General features: G+C 50.6%; 1 protein-coding gene across 3 annotated transcripts; it reads right to left on the reverse strand.

The window, feature by feature from the left end:
- Positions 1-3842: 3842 nt before the first annotated feature.
- Positions 3843-27018, reverse strand: LOC102073129 (mucosa-associated lymphoid tissue lymphoma translocation protein 1 homolog). Of its 3 annotated transcripts, none has more exons than XM_074549708.1 (15): positions 26911-27018; positions 25800-25894; positions 25359-25477; positions 25021-25174; positions 24369-24547; positions 23370-23466; positions 21736-21762; positions 20807-21010; positions 17392-17569; positions 14844-14918; positions 14074-14201; positions 13080-13211; positions 12819-12967; positions 8194-8319; positions 3843-5887 (listed from the first exon to the last, which is right to left on the reverse strand). In XM_074549708.1, the coding sequence occupies exons 2-15, from the start codon at positions 25807-25809 to the stop codon at positions 5573-5575; spliced, it is 1893 nt and encodes a 630-aa protein (XP_074405809.1). In that variant the 5' UTR covers positions 25810-25894; positions 26911-27018; the 3' UTR covers positions 3843-5572. The 3 variants fall into 3 exon arrangements, 1 of the variants encoding a protein (XP_074405809.1); XR_012582191.1 differs by lacking the exon at positions 26911-27018 and adding an exon at positions 6891-7085 and having other exon boundaries at positions 5750-5887; positions 25800-25940; XR_012582190.1 differs by lacking the exon at positions 26911-27018 and adding an exon at positions 6891-7092 and having other exon boundaries at positions 5750-5887; positions 25800-25940.
- Positions 27019-27523: the final 505 nt, after the last annotated feature.

Here is a 27523-nt window from a genome sequence, read left to right on the forward strand (position 1 = left end):
CCAAAGTGCAGCATCCTCCATGGAGGGAAGGAGTGAAATGTCCCTTCTGTGGAAGAAGGAGGGAAGGAGAGTGAGAGAAGGGGGGGTTTGGTCTCAAAAATAGGTTCCAAATCCCAGGAGAACCAAAGGCAGGCAATGCAACAACAAGGGTGACTCTGGATCTGCAGGAGCAGCAGGAAAGGAGCAGCTCCCTCCCTCTCTGGGAGCCCAAATCCCACATCCCCAGGGACCTGTGGGTGCCCCATTCCTCCAGCTGTACTGTCCTTGAGGAAGCACTGCCTGATTTTCATCTCTGGTAGGGAATGGAAATGAGGAGGTTATTCTTTGCTGAAACATTCTGGAAAAGTCAGAGCTGAAATCTCTCACTTTTCTCTTCCATCTGTTTATTTTTACCACTTAATAACACGTCTGTCTCGTCAACTGTTCCTGACACTGTGGCAAGAAAACCCAACTCAGTGAAGACACATTTATCAAAGAGACATTAGCTCTTCCTTGCTGTGTGACACCACGTCAGCTCTTCTCCTGCACATGAAGTCTGCTCTGTAATTTCAAAGTGTGTCTTCTGTCTCTTTGAGGGGGTGATATGACCAATATATTTGAAATTGTTGCTTGTTATGCAAAAGGTTATCCAAACTGTGAAGATAAGAAGCAATTTCGAGTGCTTCAAGGAGCCTCCTTTTTTTTGATGTGTTTTTCTCTCCACTGCCACATGATGTCACAGACCTAATTTCAAGAGATTAGTAACAATTGCAAAACAGTCATTGAAATAATCTGTGATAGAGAACAGAACTCTGGGACAACATGAAAAGTCTGTGCAATCAATAATTTCTCACCATGAATAAGAAAATCATGGTCTGCAAGCTTCAGTGTGACACCAGAGCTGCTCCTGCTTCCCCAGGAGGTGCCTGAATGAAGGGCAGCAGGGTGAATCTCCTTATGACTCACCTTGGGTTCATTAGCTGGGCAGGGATGGCTTCACTCACCCCTTTTGTTTCAAACTGTGCTCCTGCTTTCACTCCTGAACCATCCCCCTGATGGGGAGGCCCGAATGAACTGAATCTGAACCATTCGTCATTTTCAAATGAACTCTTTTACCACTTTTTCCTTATTTTCTTGCCCTGCCACGAGTTTGTTTCATAAATTTTGAATCCAGCTGAGCTGAACCAATGTCCTTGTTTGCTTTTTGGACAGGGACCAGGGATATTTCACTGAAACAGAATGTTGAAACTGCCAGTTTGGTGTGTAGAGTCACTCAGAACACATCCATCCTTGTGGGCACATTCTGGTAGCACAGCCACAGCCTTGGTTGGGAGGTGAATCCAACAGGACACACAATCCAGCTGGGAGCAGGACAGAGCTGGGGATGTCTCCATGTGCAAAACAGGATGGGTAAGGGCTGGCTGTGAAAGCAGCATTGGGTTTAGTGATTCCCTCCTCACCAGAGCTCAGCCTGTCTCTCATTTCTGCCTTGTTGTGCATGGTCCTGTTAGCTCAGAGCAAGTTGACTTCCAGGACCTGGTGTTCCAGAAGTGATCCTCAGCTGATGAAAGCAACCCTCAGCATTTCACAAAACAGCTGATTCCCACGTCCTCTCAGTTCACAAGATCATCCTCTTCACTCCTTGTCCACATGAAAGGCAGCAATAACTTCTAAAGAACCATAACCTGTCCTTTAGGAAGCTCCTTCCTTCCCTGGGAGTGAATGGCTCCTGAATGCCTTCAGGATCTCTCCTGCCTCTATGAGAAGCTACTTCCAAAAACTAGGGAAAGAAGACCAAAACCATGTTGTTGAATCTTGGAATTTCCCTGCGTGTCCCTCTACACATTTTATTACACTGAGAGCACATTCCAGCAACAGCACCATGCACTCTGCCCCTAATGTGGGGTAGGAAATTATCTGTTCAGCATGGAAAACCTCTTATTGCAGAAAATAAGGAGAACTTACCAGTTTCTGAAGAGTTAATTCAGATTTACATCTGTGAGGGAGAAGGATTTGTTCCAAGAAGATGGAAAAAGTTAAGTGAGCTGGTAAATTACATTACTCAATATTGTCCCATACTGATTATTTTTCCCCCAGAAATGCCTCCTGCAATGAAGGACCAGTTGTGTGTTTCTTTCTTTCTTTAGTTGAGGCTGGAGTGTGGCTGATATGAGACAAATCTACCTTCTCCATGCTTTGATCACAAAGATGCCAACAGAAAAGAAACCTTCAGGAATCTGCTGCCAGGCTGGGGTGGATCTGCCATGCATGTGTAACACATCTCATCACTGCGCTTGGGCTAAGGACTGAAATGTCCAAGATTCCCTGATTTCTCTGATTTTCCCTGCCTTGTTTTCTCAACCCTTTTGGGTGCACTTGTTTTGTCAGGAACTGCCAAACCTCAGCAAATGAGTGGAGAACTGCACCCCAAATGAATTCTGTAGCAGAAGAAGAACATACCAGGCTCTTTTCCAAGGTCCATCCCTTCAACACATCTGCTCTAGCAGACAGCAAAAGAAGGGCATCTATCTAAAAATAAAATTATTGAATAGTTAGGTGCTGCTATTTTCATCATATATTGTTTTAAAGCTTCAGTTCACTTGGTGCTTTTTTAAGACTTGGGTGAAGGAAAGCACCTGTATTACCTACAGAAATGGTTCTAAGTGCTGTTTGCAGCCTCTGGGCACAGACTGGCCCAGAAACAGAGGAAGTGGAGTGTGGCATTCACATTCTCTGGAAAAATCCCTTCACCCAGGATTCTTCTCCTGGGAAGCTGAGAAGCCTCAGAGAAAAAGGAAAACAATAATTATATTATTTGCTTCTCCTGTGTTGTGCTCATGTGAAATATGTTTGGAGATTGTTTGATTGGGTTCATGTGAGTTGTTTTCACTCTTTGGCCAATTGAGGCCAAGCTGTGTCAGGGCTCTGGAAGAGTCACAAGTTTTCATTATTATCATTTTAGCCTTCTGTCTGTATCCTTTCTGCATTCTTTAATATAACACAGTATCATAAAATAATAAATTAGCCTTCTGCGAACATGGAGTCAGATTCATCGTTCCTTCATCAGGGCACCCCACAAATGCAATAGTAGAGGGCAATGGCTGTGGAAGATGAGGCAGAAAGGGAATGTGAACTGGAGCTGATGTCCTGATCCTACTTTGTTTGCTGCTGCCTGAGCCCTGCTCCCTTCCCACCCTCCCAGCTGGAGCCCAAGGTGCAGACCAGAAAGGGACACGTGGTAATGCTGGGGTGCCTTGTCTGTCCTGGATGCTGGGGGATGGAAACACAGATCTCCAGGAAAATGTACTGGCACTAAACAGTTTAACCACCACGAGGGAGCTCGGATTTCACATGAAAGGTGGGGATGAAGGATCCATAGTTCCATCCCCTCCTACAATGACTCCAGCCGAGGCCCAGCACATGAAGTCCACCTTTGGAATTCAGCAATCCCAGACATGGCAAACCATCATCTCAATAGGAATGTGGTGATTCTGCTGGGATTGGCTGCAGGGTCTCCTTGGAGGAGCAGAACTGATGACAGGGACAAGTGCTGTGGCTGGCACCAAGGCAGGAGACCACCTGAGCCACCCTCACAAAGCAGATGGACAAATCACAATGAATGAGGACTTTTTGTTTTTGAATCTACACACTTCACCTGACATCACTTCATCCTATCTGGTCACTTGAGCTGCCTTCTAAATCCAAACTCCAGTATTTTTAGTTCCCTAAAAAAAGAAACAATGCTCACCCAGAAGAGCCTAGAAGCTCAGGCTGGAAGCATGAAACCCCAGCAGATCAATATTAAGTTACATCCTGGCAATTAGAGGGAAAATAAACACAGTTAACTCAGAGCCACATGAAACTTTGTACATTAAAAACACCAATAGTGTTTTATTCAGAAAAAATAATCAACCTTGCTTTGAATGAGATAAAAATTCATATTAGATGAGACTTGGCATGATAATGTGAGCCAGGATCAAGCCCTGCCTCAGTGCCCCAACAGCACAGGGGGCTGTGAATGATCCTCAGAGGAACCTTCTCCCAAATGCCTGCTCAGCCATTCCCACTGACCTGTCCCCATGGCTGCTGCTGTGGAGCTGATCTTTGGTTCATCCTGAAATTAGTTTATTTTTTTCTGGTTTAGCTTCTCTATCAACCCATCTCAGTTAAACTACATCCTCTGAATTTTATTTTTTTTGAGCTTTAGATTTTTTTTCTAGGAAGCTTTCTAGTCTGCAGCCAGCTGGGGCCCCACTTCTTTCCCTTGGCTCTACTCACTGTGAGAAGGATAAAAGCCTCCTCTGTTCTCTTTGGACAGGTTTCCAGCTCTTGGAGAATGGTTTATCTGGAAGCAACATTTCAGATTTTTCTATGCTGCAACTGGCACCACAGACAGGGATGTATCTTCATTGCTGAAGGAGAGCAAAACTGAGAAAATTCTGCCTCCAACCCTCTTTTAAAGCAAGACAGAGCTCAAGCATTCTCCCCACCCTGCTGCCCTTGACCTCTAAAGAAGTTCTGCCCTCCAACCTTTCTTCCACAGCAGCTAGAAGGGATCTCCAGTGGTCTCTGGTCCAGCCCTCAGCCATCCTGGATCAGGTCATTGGCACCTTGTGCAGCCCAAAGTGAACTTTCCGCCAAGGATGGAGATCCCACAGCAATACTGAGCAATCCCCTTTACCAAACATCCATTAGGAAGCCATCAGGGAGGAGCTGTGACAGCCAGGCTGTGCTTTGGGCTCCCCTGTGGCTCTCCCTGCACAGCTGGTTCCCCACATAGTGCTTGGGGCTGCCCACAGCACAGACAGGCACACACAGAGAACAATTTACATTAATAATAACTTTTTGAGGGTATCCTTTCTCAATCCTGTACATTGCATCTCTCATGCAGGACATTCTGCACCTGAACTTGGAGCTGCAGAGGGCTGAACACCCTTTAATGCCCTGCTGGAAGGGGCAGTGTCAGTGCACCTGCCTGGACACTGCTCCTGCTCCAATGTAAACACACTGCAGGCAACATCTGCCCTTCCTTCTCCTGGCAAGCTTCTGCCTCCCCCCATTATAAATACAGAAATGCATAACTTAACACCTGCTTTGACAAGGAAACTACACTGGGACCCGTGCAGAGCCTGCACTGTTTCACTGGTTCCCTCAGTGCAGCCCTGTGTCCCTTGCACGGGTTGGGGACATCAGCAGTGGTGGCTGGGATTTGAGCCAGAGGGGTCTGTAGTGTTTGTGGGCTTCCCAATGCAGCAACCTTTGTTTCCAGGCAGAAAACACCAGCCTGTGCCCTTGCCCTGCAGCAAAACCCTTTTTGCCTGGCTCTGTTATGACTGGTGGGTGGCTGTGTCCCCTGCCAGACACCACAATGACTCCTCGCTGATCCCAGTGCTCCCACAGGACAGGGAACATTCCCACTGGGAACTGAGGCCCTGCACACTGCAGAGCACACACAGGAGAAACCTTTCCAAAAAAGCAGCCTTGGCCTCGCTCACACAGGGCTGTGCCAAGGCTGGGGAGCACTGATGGCTTCTGCCAGACTGAGCACTCAGGCTGAGGCCTCAATGACAGAGCAGCAGCTCCCAGGCTGGGCTCAGGGCCTGCCCTGCCCCAGGCCAGGTAGAGCCAGCTCGCTCTCATCGTTCTCCTCAGGCTCACTGCTGAAGGTGGAGGGGCTGCTGCTGGGCAAGCTGTGCCCAGAGCCCGTGCCCAGGGAGCCCTTGGGCTCAGTGCCCAGCCCCGGGGCACCCTGTGGGCACACACGGGCAGGGGCTGGCTGGGAGTCCTTGCTCTGGCACACAAACTGCCTCAGCAGGGATTTCTGCAGCGTGGTCTGCAGGCTTTCACAAGTCCTCTGGTTTGTGCTTGGCTGGGTGTAATGCAAATCCAGCTGCAGGACCACATCTGTCTGGAAAGAGAGAACAAAGAACATGGAGTGAATGGGGGAATCAGATTGGAAGCAGAGCTCTCCTAGTGCTGCTGCCAGCAAGGAGCCTTGGCTGCTGCTGTGCAGGCTCACAGCCCCATGCTGTGGCACGATGGAGCAACACTGCTGCCAGAGGAAATGGGCTGAACACACTCCTACAGCTCACTGAGCAACACTGCTGCCAGAGGAAATGGGCTGAACACACTCCTACAGCTCTCTGTGCCTGCAGCCTCAGCCATGGATCCTGGATTTCTCCTGAAGTCAGGCCATGTGGGATCCCATCAGCTCCATCAGGGACTGCCACTGCCAGCATCACCCTGGGGCACAGGGGAGCAGGAGCAGAAAAGAGTTTATAGAGAAAGATGCCATGTGGACAGTGCCAAATGCTCTGCACAAGTCAGGCAGATGACACCAGTTACTCTTCCCTCACCCAGCACTACTGTAATCCCATCACAAATACACCAGGCACAGTCAGCCAATCACTTCCTTATTTTCCATGCATCTTAGCATCATTTCCAGGAGATAATAGGAGATCTAAGCATCATTTCCAGGAGGATTTTCCTCATGATCCTGCCAGGCACAAGGTGGGACTGACTGGGCTGTATTTACCCAGGTCTTTGTGCACCATGGCCAAGAGCAATGCACATGGGAGAGGAAAGCATGAATCACTCACAGTGCTCATGGATGGGGCTTGGAGCACCCTGATCTAGTGAAAGACATCCCTGCTTGATGAGCTTTAAGGTCCCTTCCAGCCCAAACCATTCTGGGATTCTGTGAACTAAAACACTCCTCACTCTGTAAAAGCCAGCAGTGCTCCACAGGGATCTACTCACAGCCTAGCACTATTTTAGAATATTGTAAAATGTGAAGAAATAAGAGAATAACCACATTTGTGGCAGTCAAACCCCTGAAAACAGATCCCCAGAAACACCTGTAAAGAGCAGGGAGAGATATAATGGAACAAGAAAATTCTGGCAGGCAATACCTGGTCTAGGTCTCCTGTCTGCACTTAGAAGCAATGCAGAAAATCAGGGAAAGGTTCAGAAAAGAGCTCCAGGAACAATGAAGAACTGAAAGCATTGCCATATGCTGAAGCACATCATGTACAGAGCAAGCAGAACTTGCTGCAGGCAGATCCAGGCAGCAGCTTGAGAGCAGCACTGGGTGTGAGATCCACTGGCTGTGTGCTAGAGAAGAAAAATCCAAGAATAAACAAGGTGCATACTGCTGTTTGAGGAGAAACAAGCCAGGGGACAAGTAATTCTGCTTCTCTCATGCTCTTTAAATAGTTTGAGGGTGTTTTGAAGTGTGCCAAAGAGGCACAGCTTGGATCAGTCTTGGCAGTGTCACTCTGGTGACTGGAAATCCTGGCCAGCCCCTGAACTCATCTCTCAGGCAAGCACAGTGAGACATTCCTCCACCTGAAATAACTGAAATAATTCCTCCACCTGAACTCATCTCTCAGGCATGCACACAGCCAGTGAGACATCCCTCCACCTGAAATAACTGGGCAGCTCTGACCTCCCTGTGGGTGAGGGGGCAGGGAGCAGAGAAAAACAGAACAATCATGGCTGGTGATGCCTCTCTGCCCTCAGCAGAGGCTGCTGTGGGTCAGCTCTGATAGCAAAGTCAGGCAGAGGAGACAACACAAAAGCAAAGAGCATCCACAGTCAGGTTCTGCAGCCTGACTGTAAATCAGGAAGATTTTGCTGAGGTGAAAGGACAGTGCTCTCCTATGGAAGGGCTGGGTGTGTCCAGCCTGGAGAAGAGAAGGATTCAAGATAACTTTAGAGCCCTTTCCAATGCTTAAAGGGGCTCCAGAGAACTGGAGAGGGACTGGGGACAAGGGATGGAGGGACAGGACAAGGAGAAATGGCTTCTCACAGCCAGAGGGCAGGGATGGATGGGATATTGGGAAGAAATTCTTCCCTGTGAGGATGGTGAGGCCCTGGCACAGCGTGCCCAAAGCAGCTGTGGCTGCCCCATCCCTGGAAGTGTTCCAGGCCAGGCTGGATGGGGCTTGGAGCACCCTGGGACAGTGGAAGGTGTCCCTGCCATGGCTGGGGGTGGAACAAGATGAGTTTTCAGGTCCCCCCTAACCCAAACCAGTCTGTGATTCTCTAAAAGAGGGCAGCTTTTGTGCCTTGAAGACCAACAAGCTCCTCTTTGATCTGGATGTGACACAGACATGCAATCAGAGAGGCAGATCCAGCTCCAGCCATGCAGGTAAGGACACCAGCTCCATGAGAGTGCAGAGCTGGGGAAATGTGCACCTGGCTACTCTCTACCTGAATTTTCTGCAGTGCACAGAGCTGGAAGATGCAGTCCAGCTCCTCCCTCTTGTACACAGAGGCCAGCAGAGTCTCCACGTGGTCCAGACAGCTCTCCCTCTGGATGGCCACAGCATCTGTCTCCTGGGTCAGGAAAACAAGAGGAAAGGCAAGGAAATTTCAGCAGCAGCATGAAGCACTGAGGCACAACTGTCATTCAAACATGTGCTCAGGGCTTTGATTAACAACACATTGCCTGGTGGAAAGGCTGGGTATCCTCATGGAAGTGCTACAGAAAGCCACGGGAATGCAGAGGTTTCACACACTTGCCTGGTATGCAATGAGAGGACCATGAGTGTCTCAGCACATGTTGCAATTGAGATGGCCACAATACACAGAGGATCATCAAACAATATCAGAAAGCATCAGCCCAGACAGAACAACACTTCAGAAGGCTGCAAACACCTGCTCCTCTTCTTTAGCCCAGCCTTTCACACCCCTGATGTTGATGCCCTGCCCCTGTGTGCCCTCTGCTCCCTTTGGGGGTTGCTCAGTGCCCCTGGGCACTCCCTGGCTCATTGCTGTCACCTGTTTTTCACAGCTGTGCCCATCCCCAATTACCACAAACTCTGTGCCTACACCTGAGCACATCTCACTGTGAAAAATGGGCTACAGTGGGATTTCCAGCAGAGCAGAAGCAGCACCAGCTGGTATCACAACCACCACAGTGCCAGCAGTGTGTCATGGAGGGAGCAAGTTTTCTAAAGGCACTGAGTTGTGCTGAGGGCTGATTTAGCCCCCCACCATCTACAGAACTGCCAATTCTTGCTGAGTTGCTCAAATTTAACCAAAACAGCACTGAGATCCTCCTCAGTACCAACTGAGCCACAATAATACACCAGGAAGAGACAAGGGAATAAAGGCCTTATGAAATCACAGGTCATGGAATGTAGGGGGATAGAACATAAGTAAATAAAGTTGGTATAGAAAGTAATCTCACCCCCTAAAGAGTTGTAGCTGGGTTAATTATTAGATATTAGGAGCAGGCCTGATGTTAACAGGCTGCATTTAGCCAATAAGAAGAGTGTTATTATAGAGTGGGTTGGTGGGAACTGGAGTCAGTTGGCTGCTGCGAGGACAAGGAAAAATCAGAGGAGCTGCCTACAAGAAACATCAAGGAGGTACAAAACTCTGGCAATATGGAACCTTTGCCATGTAATGACAATAGAACTTTTGCAATGTGAAGACAACAGTGGAATACCCTGAGTTGGAAGGAACCCACAGAGGTCATTGAGTTCCACCCCTGGCCCTGCACAGACACCCCAGCACTTCCACCCTGTGCCTGAGAGCATTGTCCATGTGCTCCTGGAGCTCTGACAGCCCTGGAGCTGTGACCATTCCTTCTTGCCTTGGATTTGAGCCCTCCAGAATGGGTGACAGGCCACAGCCTACAGCCCCTTCCAGAAGATTCCCTCTGCCAGCCAGCTCTGGCACCATCCCAGTGTGACCTGGGCAGGCTGGTGAAGGAGGCTGTTAGGATATTTAGGGATTTAAAAGTTGGAGAAGGCCTGGGAGCTCTTCCTGACCCTCCCTGAGCTGCTTCCTGCAAGCAGCCAAAGAGATTTGGTTCTGGCCAGGAGAGTATGAGGAAAAGCACTGGACTCCAAATGCTGGCTGGGATCTGCAGGCATCAGGATCAGCCCTGCATGCAAGGCTGGTGGAACAGGAGGTCACTGGAGGCTGAGGAAACACCATTTATCTCTGTGCAGGAGAAAGCCAAATCCATCTCTGCACTTGGCAGCTCATTACAGGAAAGACAAAAAGCTGGAGGGAGCTTGGGGAGGATCAGGCCAGTGAATGGAGACCAAGGAGGCAGGAAGCTCTGGAGCCAGGCTGGGAGAGCTGGGGGTGCTCACCTGGACAAGAGAAGGCTCCAGGGAGAGCTCAGAGAGCTCCAGGAGAGCTGGAGAGGGACTTGGGACTGTCACAGACATCTTTTATGGAAAATCCTTTCCTTAGGATTTTTCCTCCTGAGAAGCTGACAGGCCTCAGGAACAAAATGTAAACAATGATTATCTGCTGCTGTGGAATGCAACAGGTGCATCTGTGATTGGTCTCATGTGGTTGTTTCTAATTAATGGCCAATCACAGCTGGCTTGGACTCTATCAAGCCACAAACCTTTGTTATCATTGTATTCTCTTTCTATTCTTAGCCAGCTTTCTGATGAAATCCTTTTTTCCATTCTTTTAGTATAGTTTTAATGTAATATATATATCATAAAATAATAAATCAGCCTTCTGAAACATGGAGTCAGATCCTCATCTCTTCCCTCATCCAAGAACCCCTGTGAACACGGTCACAGGGGACAAGGGATGGAGGGACAAGAGGGGAATGGCTCCCACTGCCATCAGAGATTAGGGAGAATGTCATCTCCACTGTGGAACTTCCTCCCTGCAATTCAAACCATGACTTTCTTCCACGTTAGAAAGAACTTTTTGTAGATTTCAAGGCCCAGTAAAATCAACATTTTTGCTTTTCTTGCCTAAACTACAATTGGCTTGCTCCTTCCTTTCATTGCTTTGTCTGTGTTTTAGTTGGCACAGTTTTTTTTTCCATGAAGCATGGACCCAAAACTGGACCCAGTGTTGCAGCAACAGCCAGGAGAGCCAGACAAGATCTCACAGAGATCTCAGAGCTCTAGTCTGCTACCTTGCCATGGTTTTGTGCCCTGTTTTTGGGGCATCAACTGCTTTGGGCTCTGACCAGGACTGGTTCTCCACTCACTGCCCATCCCATGCTGATGCTACTTTTTATTCTGGCTCACATGCAGGAACTTGTATCTGCTGAATAACAGCCTTGGCCTCAAATTGTACCCTCAGTTATCCAAATCCTTCAAAAATCTGCTTTGTAGCACCTTGGTGTTATGGGATCTGTGTATTTAATAAGCACATCAGTGAAAATAACAACCACAGCCCTGATTTTCCAAAAAGCCCAGACATACTCAGTCACCCTCCAAGAAGGAAAGTTTTCTTTAGTTTTAAGTGGAATTTCCTGTGCATCAGTGTGTGCCCATGGCCTCTGCTCCTGACACTGGGCATGACAGGGAAGAACCTGGCTCCTTCCTCTTTGCCCCTTCCCTGCAGGTGTTTGTAAACCTGGAGGAGCTCTTCCTCAGCCTGTTCTTCCAGAGGATGAACAGCCCCAGCTCTCCCAGCTTTTCCTTACTAGAGGGAGCCCATTGTCCCCACGGGCATCTCAGGGATCCCACAGTGGGACGGGGGCTGCTGTGATGTCTGAGGTGGGCAGGTGACACTCATGGAAGGACAAGCTGCTGCCTCTGCAGACAGCCCTGGAGTCAGTGGGAGCCAGCTCCACCATGCACCAGCACAACAAGAGGGATCTGGCTGTACTGGGGTCCCTTTTTGTCCCCCTGATCCCTCCTGAGACAGCTCCAGCAGGCAGCTGGGTCTCCATTTCTCCCAGTCCCTGATGTGAGGCAAAGCACCCACATACATGCTCACATACACAGACACAATTCTCATGCATGATGCTCACAAGGGGAAATGATGCTGCAGCTGAGGAATGGGCAGGATCAAGCTCCAAACCTCCTGGATACACCACGCTGCATCAGTGACCCCACTGTGCTTCTCCCTCCATGAGAAACAAGGGCCAAAAATCCACCACAAATGAGCTACACCTCAGGAGGACTACAGAAAACAAGGGAGATGATAGTTACAGGAAGGAGCAGCACATTAACTCTGTACAAGTGGCATGGAGACCATCAGTAAAGCCCACACTGGGCACATGGTCTGTGTGACATTCACATTCTCTGAAAAATCTCTTCACCCAAGGTTTTTCTCCTGGGAAGCAGAGAAGCCTCAGAGAAAAGGAAAACAATTCCTATCTCATTTGCTTCTCCTGTGTTTGTTCATGTGGAATGTGTTTGGAGATTGTTTACCCACAGGTGATTGTTCCATTGGATTCTGCTGTGAGTTGTTTTCACTCATCAGCCAATTGAGGCCAAACTGTGACAGGACTCTGGAAAGACTCACAAGTTTTCATTATTATCCTTTCAGCATTCTGTCTATATCCTTTCTGTAATCTTTAATATAGTTTAGAATAGTATTCTTTAATATAATATAGTATAATAAAGTAATAAATTAGCCTTCTGAGAACATGGAGTCAGATGCATCATTCCTGCCTTTGTAGGGACATTTCCCAGCAAATACAATAGGTCTGGGAGGAAAGGTTTGAAAAGGGGTTCAAGGAAGCTGGTACAGCTCAGCTGGGAAAGAATATATTGTTGCATTAAGATATATTAGCACAGCAGGCTAAAGAAGTCAAAAAGCCAGACCTACTTTCTAACACAGAAAACAGAACAGCTCTTGGCCTCAATCAGATTAAATGCAATAATTTAATCAGGCAGGCCAGAAATCAATCTGAGGGATAACTGGTTAAAGGCATCCAACTGCTGCCAAATCTTTTTTTGTGATGCACGAGGAGCAAGGCAGGGAATCCAGGGAGATGTGGGAGGAGCCTCAAAGAGGAATCCCTTTTTCACTCCCCAGGACTCAGCCCAAGCACCCTCCCCACCTGTAACCTGGGGAAAGCAGCCCAGGAAGGGCACGGGCAGAGCACTCACGAGCTGGTGGAGCAGGAGCTGGGGCTCAGTGATGTGTGCCAGGGGTGGCAGTGGCTTGGCACACACGAACATCAGGTTGGAGAAGAGCCGCAGGAAGCGGAGCTGCGCCCGCGCCCCGCACGGGAACGTCACCGTTCTGCTCGGCAGCTCTGCAAGGGAAATGCCAGCACCATCAGCTCCTCTGGGCTTCTCTCAACCCCTCCCTGCCCAGCAGAGCCCCTGAGGGCCACAGGCACCCCCAGCTCCTCCTGCTTGGCTCACCTTGGCCGTGTCCCCAGCGCTCAGCGCCTGCTCCCGAGGCACAGATGGGGTCTGTCAGGGACCGGGCTTCCTTCAGGGTGTGCTTGATCTCCATCACCTGCTTCCCAGTGACCAGGGGATCACGGCCAATGTCTGAGGGAAACAGTGGGAAGGGAGCACAAGGATCACTCCAGGCTCCTTACTGATCTCCCTGCCTTTCAGGCCCTACATGAACATCTCCATGCTGCTCAGAGGCCACTGAGGGCTCCCACGGGGCACAGCCGGTGATTTGGAGCTTAGGGAAGAACAGTGGGTGGGATGGGATGGGATGGGATGGGATGGGATGGGATGGGATGGGATGGGATGGGATGGGGCAATGTGGAGCCACTGCTGTCTCTTCTCACCCCTGCCACTGAAGCAACTGGTTTTATCACTGGCTGGGGTCTCTGTACAAATCACAAACAGGACAGGACTGCTGTGGAATGTGCCTTGAGCTGTTTAATTTTTCAGCATCAGTCTCATTACATGCTTATGACAATGGGAAGATGCCACCAGCTCACATCTCAGGCAGCAGACAAAGAACTTGATGTTACAACTTACTTTATAAGTTTTTTGACCAATCACACAAAGCAAAAGGATACTGACAGTAGTTCTATTTAACCACCATAAGCACACACACCTTTGGTTAGACAATGCTTGCTTATTTTGAATACAATACAACTTGTAAGCCTTAAAACACAATGCACAGAGCTTCATTATTAAGCTTCAAACTTCCTAATATCTTGCTAGATAAACTTTTCTGTAGCTTAGAGAGTTATTCTAGACAAGCATTAATCCACAGACCATTGTTCTATTTGTCTTTGCTTTTCTACTTCTTAAATAATTTTTCTGCTGACCTATCTCATGGCTGCTGCTTAGCTCTAATCACAGTTCTACTGTTTCTGAAGCCTGCCTTTTGCAGCTTTCCCAAAACCCTCTGACTTTGTAAATTCCCACAATTTGTAGCTTCTCCTACCTTCTAACACATCCTCCAGCATGTGTGTAACCTTCTTCTCTTGCAGAATGTGTTTCTTCAGGTATTTCATGAAGATCCCAGAGCTGAACTCCCCATCCTGCAATTCATAGGCTTCTGCATCTTCACTCCTGCAAGAGTAAGGGTGTTTCTTCAGAGTCCTTGCAGTTCTGCATTGGGCATGAAGCCCAAGGTCAGTCTGGGGTGGCCAGCTCCATCCAGGCTCTATTGGCTGGGTCAGAGAGAGCTTCTCAAGGAATAACAAAGTGCTTTGGTTGTGCCCCAGAGAGGATGGGCAGGCCACAGGACAGGGAAAAGCAGGGGAAGGCAATGGGACAGGACAGCACAGTCTCCTTTGCCAGCCCAGGTGGGTGACAAAGGTGAAAAGCCAGTGGAACTGGCACTGGAGCAGTAAATAACACCCAGCACCTCAGGAGGCTTTGGGTGAGCTGCTCATGGGACATCCACCTGGAGAACCAGGTGAAAATCAGGTGACAGGAGCTGATGTCACCTTCACACACAACTCTGGAAGGAAGGACAGAAGTGCCTGGACAGCACACCCAGCAGATGCAGGGTGAGATCCAGAGGGAACATGGAATCCTCTCCAGCCTCCTTGCACAAAAGGCTGAGAGGAGACAGGGCTGTGCCAGGGTCTCAGAGCCAGAGGGAACATGGAATCCTCTCCAGCCTCTGTGCAGGAAAGGCTGAGAGGAGACAGGGCTGTGCCAGGCTCTGCTCCTGTGTGGGGCTGTGGGAATGCTGAGGTCACTCACGTGGAATAGCCATAGACAGTGTTCCCCCAGGGCTCCAGGGGCTGCACCTGGGACAAGGCACGTCCTGGGTTGTACCTGCAGAGGAAGCAAAGGCACAGGTCAGTGTCCAGGACATCTGTCAGCTGGAGGGGACAAATCCCACACATTCCTCATGTCCATCTCTTAGGGGTGGCAGTAGGACCAAGTCTCACCTCAGATACAGACAGACTAAAGCTGGGAATCCCACCAAGAACCCAAACCACAGAGAAAGGTGTGGTCTGTCCAGCTGTGACTTATCTGCACTGGTGAGCTGCTCCCTGCCCTCAGCCTGGAGCTGTGGGTGCACGTTGGCATCTCCTACAGAGGATGGGTTTTAACAACTCCAGCAGCACCACAGTGCAGAGAACACACAGGTTCACCCCATGCACAGCTGTGCCTTGTGGCATTCACATCCTCTGAAAAAATCCCTTCACCCAGGGTTTCTCTCCTAGGAAGCTGAGGAGCCTCAGAGAAAAGGAAAACAATTCTTATCTCATTTGCTTCTCCTGTGTTTTACTCATGTGGAATGTGTTTGGAGATTGTTCTACTGGATTCTGCTGTGAGTTGTTTTCACTCTTTGATCAGAAGAGAAAATGTGAGAAAGGAAGCATGTTTCTAAATCTGAATATTGAGATTTATCTGCTCTTCAATTGCTCTTAATTTAATGCAGAAATCTTTGGTTCCAGATCCTAGGATAAATCAGAGAGTTCCTGGAAAAGGCAATCACACCCACCCCAAATCAGTACATCAATGTATGAGGCTACACACAGGCTCTGTGCTGATTCCTCCCCTGCTGAGGCTGAGCATCTGCTCCCCCTGGCAGAGGGAGGAGATGTGTTTCTCAGCACCCTGGCATTTCTGATGCCAACACATGGGGTGAGCAGCAGCTCTGGGTGAGCTCCCTCTCAGCACAGCCCCAGCTTCATGCAGGAGCTGCTGACAGAGCTGCAGCATCAGCCTGACCACGAGGGTGCCTGCAAAGGAGGGGGCCTTGTTCTACACAGCTATGAAATCCAGATGATTTTCTGAGCTGAAATGGTGACTTGTTGAGCTCAGGACAGAGCTCCTGCCCCCACAAGATCAGGGATAACACCACTGCATGGAGTGCTGTGCTTGCTGTGGAAAAGGGGAGGTGTGAACTTCAGGGAAGGAGGGAGAAAACCAGCTGCACAAATTTGCCAGAATGTAACAGCAGAGCTCACACTGCATCCTCTGAGCACCGCTGAGACTCCACTGAGCAAAGGAACCGTGGCAATGCCAGGGGAGGAGACAGCAGCTCAGAGGGAGACAGACAGCACCTCAAAAGCTGTTTTACAGACTGTTAGCACTGCACTGGTGTCCCTGTGCAGCCCCCACAGTGCCTCCCCATCACACAGATGGCACAGCACAGCCCAGAGCTGCTCCAGCTGAGCATCCATGAGATCCAGGAGCTCCTGCTTTGCTGCAGGCTATCCCCTGCCTCTGAGCACACTGGGGAGGGCAGCACCACACCCTGCCCTCAGCAGGAAGGGAGAAAGGGGATGCTCCACTCTGGGGAGCTCAGGGCAGCATCAAGGGACATCAAATTCCTGCCCCAGAGCTGTGGGACAAATCCCAGCACAGCCAGCTTTAAGCTATTCAAAGCAAGCAGCCCCATCACTGCAGCTAAAAAGCATCCAAAATTTATCAGCTCTCAGGGGCTGGCAGCTCTCTCAAGGTACCAAAAGCTTTGTTGTCTTTCCCATTCTTAATGCAGGAACCACAGCAGGAAGAGAGAGAGATTTTGCTCTCCAGGTCCTCTCTGACCTGTAAATCTGCCTCAGGAGCCTGAAATAAATGAACTAATGACAGCTTCTACTGCACCAGTCCACCCACCTCTGCTGAAATTGGACAAGTAGTAATTTCCTGCAGCAGGATAGAAGTCTGCAGGCCAAGGGAGGATGATGGGTTTTCCACAGAAAGTGGGAAAATGCTGATCCCTGACCTCAGCAGCAGCAGCTTCACAACACGACCACTTCAGAAGGATTTAAGCCCAGCAACAAAGCAAGTAGCAGGGCTTAAAATATTTTCCCTGTCATGCTGCAGTCTTCTCACAGATGTTAACAAGAATGCAGCCAGGAGGAGAGAGGTGAACCCAACACTCCCAGCCTGAGCATGTGGGAAATATGGACCAGGAAAGCACACAATCAGCAAGATCAGGTTAGGTTGAAACACCAAATAAAAACCCTGTGCTGAGTTTATGCCAGGCAGAGCCATCCCTCCACAAGCTTGAGGCAACCTGCCTGTATTTGCCAGGATTCTTCACCTCAAAAACCAAGGGAGGGTCTCCAGCAGATCTCAGACAAGGTCTGATGCTCTCTGCACTAAGACATGACTGCCCCACCCCTCAGGACACCCTGCAGGACCTGACAACGTGGTTGATTTTAAAGATCAATAACCTCTGACAGAGGCTCAGCAGCACCACGGGGGCTTGTCCAAACCCACAGCTGAGGATGGGTCCCCTCCCCAGCCCTCAGCACACCCAGGTGAGCAAGGGGGAAGAGGCTCCTACCACTTCCTGCAGGTGTCCAGCAGGATGATGTTCAGGGCTGTCTGCTGCTGCTGCATCTTCTGCAGGATCCTCTGCACGCTGATGCAGTTCTCAGGGGCGTAGGGCTGGGGAGCATCCACAGGGACCATGTAGTTCCTCCCCAGATGTTCATAGCCATGCCCAGCATAGTAGAATACAGCTGGGGACAGGGAGAGGAGAGGTGAATCAGGATGCCAACCTGCAGGAACCAGCTCCTCATGGCCATGTCCCACCCCCTGTCCTAGACCAGTATGGAACTGGAGCTACCTTGACCTCACAATTTCAACTTTTCCCCAATTTATTCCCTTCATTAGTGCTGGAAGCAGCCCCTAGAGGCTCTCCTGTGCCTGTGGATTCCTGCACTGCTTGTCTCCTGAGGACCTTTGATTTACACACTTCCAAAACCCTCTGTGCTGCAACACCTAGGCTCAGCACCTGCCAGGCTGAATTTCACTGTACCATGTTTTGCTCAGTCCTCAGCTCTCTGAAGGAATAAGGCAACAGAAAAGGATTTTACCAGGATGGAAAATACATTAACAGTCATTTAAATTGGATGCCATTAACAGCCATTTAAATGAGAAGCTCCTAAGTTTCCTAGTTTTGGAGAAGAGACTAATAACTGATTAGGTGATGGGAAACATTCTCATTTCAAAGGTCTGCCATTATTCACACACCTATAAACTGGTGGAAAATTAGACACAGAGAGAGATGAGTTTTCAGATAGCCAGAACATGAGGACTCTCTGCTTCAACAACCTCAACCCAAGCACCAGCCCTGTTAAGGGAGGAGTCAGACTCATGCAGATGCTGGTGGGAAGCCAAAACCCAACAAGAATTTGGAGTTTTACTCTTAGGCACAGTGAAACAGTGATGGTTTCTGCCTTCCCAAGGGATGGGCTGTCCAGGTGGGAAGCCAGCACTGGGAACTTGGCATGGCCTAAGCTGGGGCTCCTCTGCAGCCCTGGGCTCAGTGCAGGGCTGGCAGGGGACCCCCAGGATGGAGCTTCTCACAAGGGGCAGTGGCTGGCAACCCCTCCCCAGGACCAATGCCCTGCTGGGGGAGGCTGCTTGGTGAAAATTGGGGAATTGAAATGGGTTAAAAAAGCTCTGTGAGGTGACACAGGGAGTTGTGTCACTACAGCTGGGGGACAGCGAAGAGTGAGAGGTCAGAAATGGGAAAAAGCAGCAAAGAGGCAACAGCAGGAGAAATTCTTCACCCAGATTCACTGCCAAAGCCCACATTGAGTGAGTAACCTCTCCTCTGTTTTCCTTCCTCTGCCCCTGCACTTGGCAGGACACTGACTTGGGTGTGATTCTGCAGGGATGCAGTGACAGGGGCAGGAGCTGAAGGGCTGAAAGCATGACCTCACTGTGTGCAGAATGGAAAACATGATCTCAGAGTCAAAAAGACCTTGAGTCACCTTTGCTTTCTATTCTCAGGGGACAATGGAAAGTTTCTCAAATGGACATTTTCACAGGTGCCCATGAGATTTGGGTTCCTCTTCTGGTGGATCACCAGCCAGAGGCAGCAGGCTCTGATTTGCAGAAGCTTTAAACTTTTGTAACTTGCGAATCAAAGCCACAAAACCCTCCCCCGAGACTAGAAAAGAGGATAAAACAGGAAGCCTTCTAGAAAAATTAGATGCAGCTTGGGCCCCTTGAGCCACTGAGCACTGGTGGCTTTTGTCCTTCTGCCTGTACATGCAAGGGAAGTGATGACATCTGTCACCAGGCAGCACCACTGAGGCTTGGAAAAAATGAAATGTAACAGGAAAGCCCACACAGAATGATTCACTCCTTAAATCTTGTAACTTCTGAGGTCTTGTTGAGTACCTGAATGTACCACCAAGTGCTCCCCATGCTATATAAACCACAAAGACTTGTGTTCAAATTTTAAAAAGTGAGTTTCACATCACCTGAGCAACTTCTCCAACCTCTCCTGGACTGAATCTCTCCCCTTGAACAGGAAAGTCAACAGTTTGCCCAGAGAAGGAAAGGGATGTTTTATTCTGAGCTCTTTCCACATTGTATGAGTCAGAACTGCTCGTCACAGAAAAACTTCTGAGTTTAAATTAAAAAGGGGAAGCTCCAAGCACTGCTTATAATGGAGGAAACACCAGCATGAGGCTGAATAAAGGCGATTTTCTGCTCGCGTTGCATTTCCAAATTTTTTTCATTTGGGACTTTTTAGGATGCTCAAAATAACATCCAGGGGATTCCTCACTTGCCTGAGGGTGCAATAATTAGATCACTTAGAGGATGTAGTTTCAGGGCCTTTCGAAAATCCTATGAAGCTTTTTTAGATGAAGTCTGGAGGAAAAGCAGCCTGATAATCCACCACCTCCATACAATGAACTGGACAAACCTTTGGATCATGGGACCAGGGGGGTTGGGAAAGACCTCCAAGATCATCAAGTCCAACCTTGGACTGAACCTCACCATGCCCACTAAACCATATCATGCAGTGTCACATCCACTTGGGTTTTGATCCTTCAGCCTAAGCAGGCATTGCCTCACAAACACTCAACCCAGCTGTTGATGTTTTTCCTGACAGCACACAAAATCAATTTTGCCAGGAAGGATCAGAGGCCACGAATGCAGAGAAGCTCTAAAAGTTTAAATAAGGCATGACAACATGAAAAGCATGTCGGGTTTGCTGTTTCCAAGCCTTTTTTTCTCTGCAGTGCTTAGGAAGGGCCATGGATAAAATGCCTTTTGGTCCTCACTCTCTGGGCACCACTCAGCTCTCACTCTGAGGTTTGGAAACTAAAAACAAGCACCTTCAAGGTGTTTTCAGGGTATCTATCCCACTGTAAGAATCTCAGGGACCCCAAAGATGCAACTTCCACCACCAAATCTGAACACCTGCTTTAAGATCCACAAGATCTGCTGGTTGGGTTTGTGGCTGAGGAACACTTCCTTACTGAGTAAATTAAGCACAAAGCCCACCCTCAAAGCCACCTGCAGCTGGAAATGCTCTTGTGCAAAAGGGTTGTCAGGGGCCCAAATTAGACCTTCAGGAAAGAGAAACAAGGAAATCATGACCAGATACAGCAGTCAGGGCCCAAAAGGAGCTCCCCTCCTCACACATGAGTAGGGGAGGGGCAATCAGTCTCCTCAATCCTTTTACTCAAGGAAAAATCAAAACCCATTCACTGTTGGAAGCACTGGCTCCCCAAAAACTCAGTGTGAGCCCGTGCTGCTGGGATTGGAGGTGAGCCACATGTTGGAGAAACATCTGCCAAAACTAAACTACGCTTAATCCAAGGGCTCCTGCCAAACCAGGTCTCCTTTGAGACAGCAACATTCAATTTCTTCTCTTTTAATTCACTAGCTGTTCAGACAATTCCCTAACCCCTCCTCAGCACAGGCAGGGGGCTGAGCTGGCTTGGCCTTACCATAGACTCCCTTGCCCAGGAGCTGCAGGAACTGAGTGACCGCTGTCGCCATCTCAGCCTTGTTGAGATCCAGCAGGGACACAACCTGGAAGCCCAGATGCTCCAGAAGGTGCCTCAGCTCAAACACATCCCTCACAGGGGCCATGAGGTTGGGGTGATGCTGGTAACGGTTGTTGCCCACTAAAAGTGCTATTTTGCCTGTAGCTGAAACAAAAACCAAGTGAAAAAGCTGTAAATGCTCAGCAAGATCTCACCTCCTCCTTTTGGAGTGAAGATATGGACAATCTAAGCAATGATAGACTTGAGGCTGCTGCAAGCCAGGAGTGCTCTCCAGAAAGCTTTCTGAGCACTTTGACAAAATCCACGGTCATTTTGACAGAAAGGCTTGGAAAGTTGTCAGCTGACAACCAAAATCCCAGGAGTGCAGAGGTTCTGCTCTACCTGCCCAACCATGACCACAGGGAGGGGGATTCACTGAGCCAGACTGAGGGGTCCTTCCCTCACAGGGCTCAAGGAGAGAAACCCAAGGCTCCTGCTTTGATTTTATCTCCACCTCCCACTGTAAAAAAATAGGATTTATGTTGCTCAGTGGTGAGAGGGAGGGACTTTGCCCTGCTCTGAGGAGGTATTTCAAGTAGGGATAAGTTGTCATTTGAACACTTTTTAAAATCATTTGGCAGGCACAGAGCTTAACACTCAGTTACTCATTAGGAATAATCTTACTCCACTTGCTGAAAAAGATCAGGGCTTGGCAGGGGTTGGGATTCATTTTATGCTGTACAGCTGTAATCCAAAAGTGCAGAGCCTGTGGTCATAACGGCTTGAAGCAGTCTCTGCAGAAAACGCACTCCCATTCCTCCCATCCACCCTGGAGCCTGGCTTTTAATTAAGGGAATAATTGCTCAGGAAGAAAAGATGACAGTACTCACCAAAAAACTTCCCAGAGCCACACGGACCTGGGAAAGAAAAAGGGAAATGATAAGCCTGGGTTGAGTAAGCCTGGGCCCAGCACCCAGTGCCAGCTCTGAATTCTGCTCCCACAGCCCTGGCCATGCACAGCTGGAACAAACACACAGAGGATCTGCACAAGCAACATTCCTCAGGCAACTCCTCATAGCCTGACTGCTAACCTTAAAGACACTGCTCTGATGCTGGGAGGATTTCTGAAATCCAGCCTGATTTATGACATCCTGAGCAGCTGGGAAGCAAAGCCTGGAGAGGTGGCAGACCAGGGAAGGAGGGTCAACATGGAGAAGCTCCTACCTGATGTGACTCACCTGCTACCTCACTGCAGCAAAAGCAAAGGAAACAAAATGACTCAAGGTCAATACAAGCTCCAAAACCAGAGTTTCTCCCCATAAATGTGCAGTGCAGAGGAAGTTGCCGTGTCTGCTTTTGATTGCAACAATATTCCCAGAGCTTTTCATCTCCCTGCTCTGTCTTTCCCTGGTGTTTTAGCAGCAGTTCTGGCTCAGCAAGCCACTCACTTTGGTCCACAAGCTCTCCTGCCTGAGCACTTCCAGTTTTTTAAAATCATTATTACCTTAACAGCTCCACATTTTCCTATTTCAATCAGAAATAAATTTAAAAATCCAGCCCAGGAGAAAATTCGAGAATGCTAAATGCTCTTAAAGAAGAAATTAAGGATAAATTGCATAAATCTCATGGGTCTTGAACACCTTTGGCACCTGAACCAGTGCTGCTGATGCATGAGAGGTGCCTGAAAAGCTGCAGAACAAAACCACTCATTCTTTTCTACCTCCTACAGAGGAACTTGTTGAATGTGAAAGCTCCCCAGCAGTAACACATTGAACCCAACCCAATCTGGTGTCCTGTTCTCACTGTCTGTGCCCCCAGGATGTGTTTTGCCTGTGAGGAGGCAGGCAGAGTGCTCTCTGGCTACACAAGAGCACTCTTTTGCTCATTGCACTATGCTCATTGCACTCATTGCACTCAGGAGCAATTTTAAAGCCAGCATAAAAGGCAGGATAAGAAGCTTATGGCATAGAAAAATCTCTAGGTGGAGTAAAGAGCCAGCAATTCAGCCTGAGCTATTCCTGCCTCACATAAGGGAAAGGCACAGGGCCAAAGCAGTCAGAGGTGCTCTGGGAACACATCCTCTCCCTGGGATCCATCACTCACACAGCACCAACCCTGAGCTGGCTGCCCAAGGGGCCTGAACCTTCCCAAATAAACACCATCCTCTCCAGCTCTGTATCCCAGCACATCCCTCTGTGTCAGAGAGACTGGAAATGAGTATGGCCACAGGAGCCTGCTGGTGAAAGCAGCACCTTGGCATGGTGTCTTGGCAGCTCTGAGAGCACTGAGCCTGCCCTAACACAGCAGGGCTGACCCACAACAGGGCCCAGCAGCATCCCATGTGCATTCAGGGGCTCCTCCAGCCACTGCTCCCTTTGCCCCCTCAGTGTCAAGGAATCCTGTTTGTCATGGTCTTCATTCACCAGCTCAGCACCTCCAGAGAGCACCACGTTCCTCTGTCCCCTGTAATCCCATCCCACAGCAGGTGACACGCAGCAGAGGGACGGGGGCTGGCTCTGCTCACCGATGTGAACGTCCACGGCGCTGCTCCAGTGCTCCCCGTGGCTGTTGGAGGCACAGCACAGGTACGTGCCAGAGTCACTGACCCTGCTGTGGCTGATCTAGGCAGACCAAAAGTTAAATCACATTATTTATGCGGAAAGTCTGAAGATCCAGGCCAGGATGTGCCAAAGGCACTCGTGTTTGTGGAATAAAAAGTATTTTTCCTGCTGTTTGCAGAGACTTTACCTCACAAAGAATCAGGACAGGGATAAGAACCAGAGCAGGACTCTGGTTCTCCAGCCCAGGATCCTGCTCAGAGAGGGACTACAGCCACCACTGAGTCAGGGTGGCCACAGCTCTGTCTACTCAAGCCCTGAACACCTCTAAGCACATTGCTGCCTTTCTGGCTCCAGCACAGCACCATCCCCCTCTGAAAACAACCTCTTGTTAGTGCCCAGACTGAACTTTCCCATCAGAATTGCAATCTAAGGCCATGTAATACCAAGGTCATGTAATACCCTCTGAGACCATCTGCAATACCATCTGAGGAGAGACTGGATGTCTTGTCCTTGTGCCTTTCACATGATGCCCTGGGAGGAAATTTCCTTTCCTGAATCAATAACACAGCACTGATTTACACTCAGCCAGAGACACAAAATAAAGCCAGCTCCTCTACTGCCTCCCTGACTCTTTCCTTCTAGGTCTCCAGCAGGCAGACAGGATTCCCACTGCTCCATCAATCCACACACAGCGAGTAGCTGTTCTCATATCTCTGCATAAAAGGGCACAAGAGATGTGCTGAGAGCCCTTGACACATCTATGGATTGGTTACCTCTTAGAGGAATATCCACAACTTTGAAAGAAATGTATAAACCATATTCCCCCTTCACACAGAGTCATCCAGCCAGCTGCCAAAGCAGCAGGGTGACACGTGGAGGGCTCTCTCACAACCCTGCAATCAGCTTCTCCCATTACCCACCTCAGCACCCAGAGCTCCTGTACTGCCCCCAGAAGGCCTTACCCGGAGCTTTTTCCTCTTCTGCTGCTCCAGGGGGTTCCCATTGTGGTACCACTGGTAGCTGGGGGCTGGCACCCCCATGGCAGCACACTGCAGCTGCAGGGGCTGCCCCACCTCCACCCGCTGCTCCTGGGGGTTCAGCACAATCACTGGCTCTCCTTGCCACAGCCGAGGGGGCAGACCTGCAAGGCAGCAAGACACAACTGGTCCTCCCTCCACAGGGACAGCAAACAACACCATCTTCCACCATCACTACTGCACCTTTCTCCCTGGGGAGCAGGGAACCCTTGGGAGCAATGCCTGTGACAGTAAATGCCACACCAAAGCCCTGCCTCTGCCTTCCCAAACCTGATCCTCGCCCTTTCCTGACAAAGGTACAGTCAACATTCCAAGGAAAACCACACCCCATTTTTGGTCAACTTTGAAGTAGCCAGATGGGTTCTTCCAGTCCCAATATAACCCAGAATAACTCTGGGAAAACCAAAGCAAGCATGAGGTGCAGGTGCATGTGGACAGGGCTTGGGGCAACCTGGTCTAGTGAAAGGTGTCTCTGACCATGGCAAGAGGTGGAACAAGACGAGCTTGAAGGTCCCTTCCAACCCAAACCATTCTGTGATTCCATAATACATCAAGAAGGTAAAAGACAGGCCTGTACCTCTGGCAACACACTGATGGACCTCTACCTTCACCCAGTCAGAGAAGACAGCATTTCTGTGGAGGTCATTGACTCTGCAGGTGTAGAGCTGGGTCTGCTCTGCAATGATGGGCAAGTCTTGGTTGGTTGCTCCAGGAATAAGGCGGCAGTCAGACTAAAAGGAAAACACAGGCAGTGGGCAGCAATTCCCTCCTCACTGCTGGCAGCAGAAGGCACCAGAAAGCCCCTTGTAAGAGCAACAAAAGTGGAAACCCCTGGACCCTCCTCTCCTTCAGCTCTCTCACTGTGTGCCACCAGGGACCCAACTGGTGCCACACCCAGGGCCACCCCATCCTTACCTGGTGCTGACAGAACCACTGGTACTGCAGAGGGGAACGTCCCTGGGCTCGGCACCGCAGCGTGAAGGAATATCCCACCGGGACAGAGACAGAGACCGGCTGCTCCGTTATTGTAATGGCTGTGGAGAAACAGCAGCTGCAGCTGGGAACAGCACTGCAGGCACAGCCCAGCATCTCACTGTCACCCGGTGGCCAGGCATGGCGGGCTTCAAGGGGGACACCCATCCCAGCAGGCGGGGAAGATTGGAAAGAATGGATGGATGGATGGATGGATGGATGGATGGATGGATGGATGGATGGATGGATGGATGGTGTGTAGGTGGATGGACAAGGGGATGGGTGGATGGAAGTATGGGTGGGTGAATGGATGACATGGGGCTCTCCTGGCTATTCTCGCAAGTGCCCGGGGGCAGGCACGGTCACTGCCAAGCGGCCACTCACCTTCCTGCATCGCTTCTCCGGCGGCTCCTCCCCGGCCTGGGCGGCCGCCGGCCGGCCCCGCGGCGGTTCCTGTCCCCGGGACGCGGCGGCGGCACCTGCGGCGAGGAACGGCGGCGCTGGGGCGGCTCGGGCCGGGCCCAGGGGCCGCTCACCCGGCACGGGGGCCCATGGCGGGCTGGGGCTGGGGCTGCGGCGCCGGGCCGGGGCCCGCACTCGGCTGCCGCGGGCCCCGCGGGCCCGCACTTCCGCGCTCCCGGCCCGCCCCGCGCCCCGCCAGCACCGGGGGCGGCGCCGCCACGCGCCCGACCGGACCGGACCGACACGGCACGGATGGGCTCCGAGGCATGTCCGGCCCGCTCCGACGGGGACGCCGCTCGCCACCATGCCGAGGCTGCCCGCAGCTCCAAGCCCACGAGTGACCTCGCCCCCTGCCCAGGGGTGTCCCCACGCCCACTCCCACTGGTGGCCTCGCCCCTCTCCACACTCCTCACACGCGGCCTCCCCACCGCCACGGCTGACCTCAGCCTCATTCACACGGGTGTCCTTCCCTCCCCCATATAGCTTGTCCTCGTCCCGTCCCCGTACCCACCACCCCATATCCCACAGATATCCTCACCCCCTCCCCACGGGTGTTTTCACCGCCATCCGCACTGGTGACCTCACCCAACCCCACAATCGTCATTGCCGCTTTGCCACAGGTGTCCTTGTCCCCACTCTGGTGACATCAACTACTTACCAGGCGTGTCCTCCCCTCCTCCCCATAGTGTCCCCTCCACTCCTTACAGGGATTCTTGCCCCTCTTCTCACAGATGTCCTCCCCACACTGTCCTCCACTCCCTGATGGGTATACTCACCCTCATACCCACGGGTGTCCTCACCGTGTCCCCACAACCATCTTCACCCACATCCCCAGGGATGTCCTCACCGTGTCCCCAGCAGTGTCCTCAGCCTCATCCCCACAGCCGTCTTTACCCACATCCCCAGGGGTGTCCTCGCCGTGTCCCCACAGATGGCCCTGTCCGTCCCCTCATGATCACCCACGCCCTCATGCCCGCAGCCACTCTCGCCCCCTGCCCACCGCCCTCACCCCCGGCTCCAGGGCCGCACTCACGTCTCTCCTGGGGAGCACGGCCCGGAAGGTTCATGGTGGAGCCAGCACTCCCCGGGGTGGGTGTGTAGAACCCCCTTCCTCCGAGAAGTCCCCGCCAGCTGGGCCGGGCATCACGGACGGCCCGGGGGAAGTGGCTGGGCCAGCCCTCCGGAGGTTGCACAAGCCCCTCTGGGAAAGAAGGGAAGCGTGGAGAACTCCCCAGCGCTGTGCCGAGACTTGCGCTGGTAAGGTTAGGGCAAGGTCAGGCTCATTAACCAATACTCATCACTTTTCCAGAGGCATCAGGGCTATAAGGAAATTAGCTGGAAATGGTGGCTACGGAGGACAGAGGGTGGCCAGGGAGTGACTGATTGTCATTCCCAAAGAACTTTGAAGTGATTGGGAAGGGAGTGTAACACAAAGCTTGGAGGAATGAACTCAGGGCAGACAAATTTGCATCTGGCTGGCTTTTCCTTATGTTAATAGTCCTAGGAAGCAGGCTCCTCACAGACCAGGACTTCAGCATGAGGGGGACCATGGACCACTTGGAGAGAAAGCTATGAGAGACTCTCACTCTGCTGCTGAAATTTCTCTATCCTGTAGCTATGGGCTGAGCAAGGAAAAGGGAGGCCAT

The sequence above is a fragment of the Zonotrichia albicollis genome, chromosome 11, assembly GCF_047830755.1.
Source record: "Zonotrichia albicollis isolate bZonAlb1 chromosome 11, bZonAlb1.hap1, whole genome shotgun sequence".
Classification (NCBI taxonomy): Eukaryota; Metazoa; Chordata; class Aves; order Passeriformes; family Passerellidae; genus Zonotrichia; species Zonotrichia albicollis.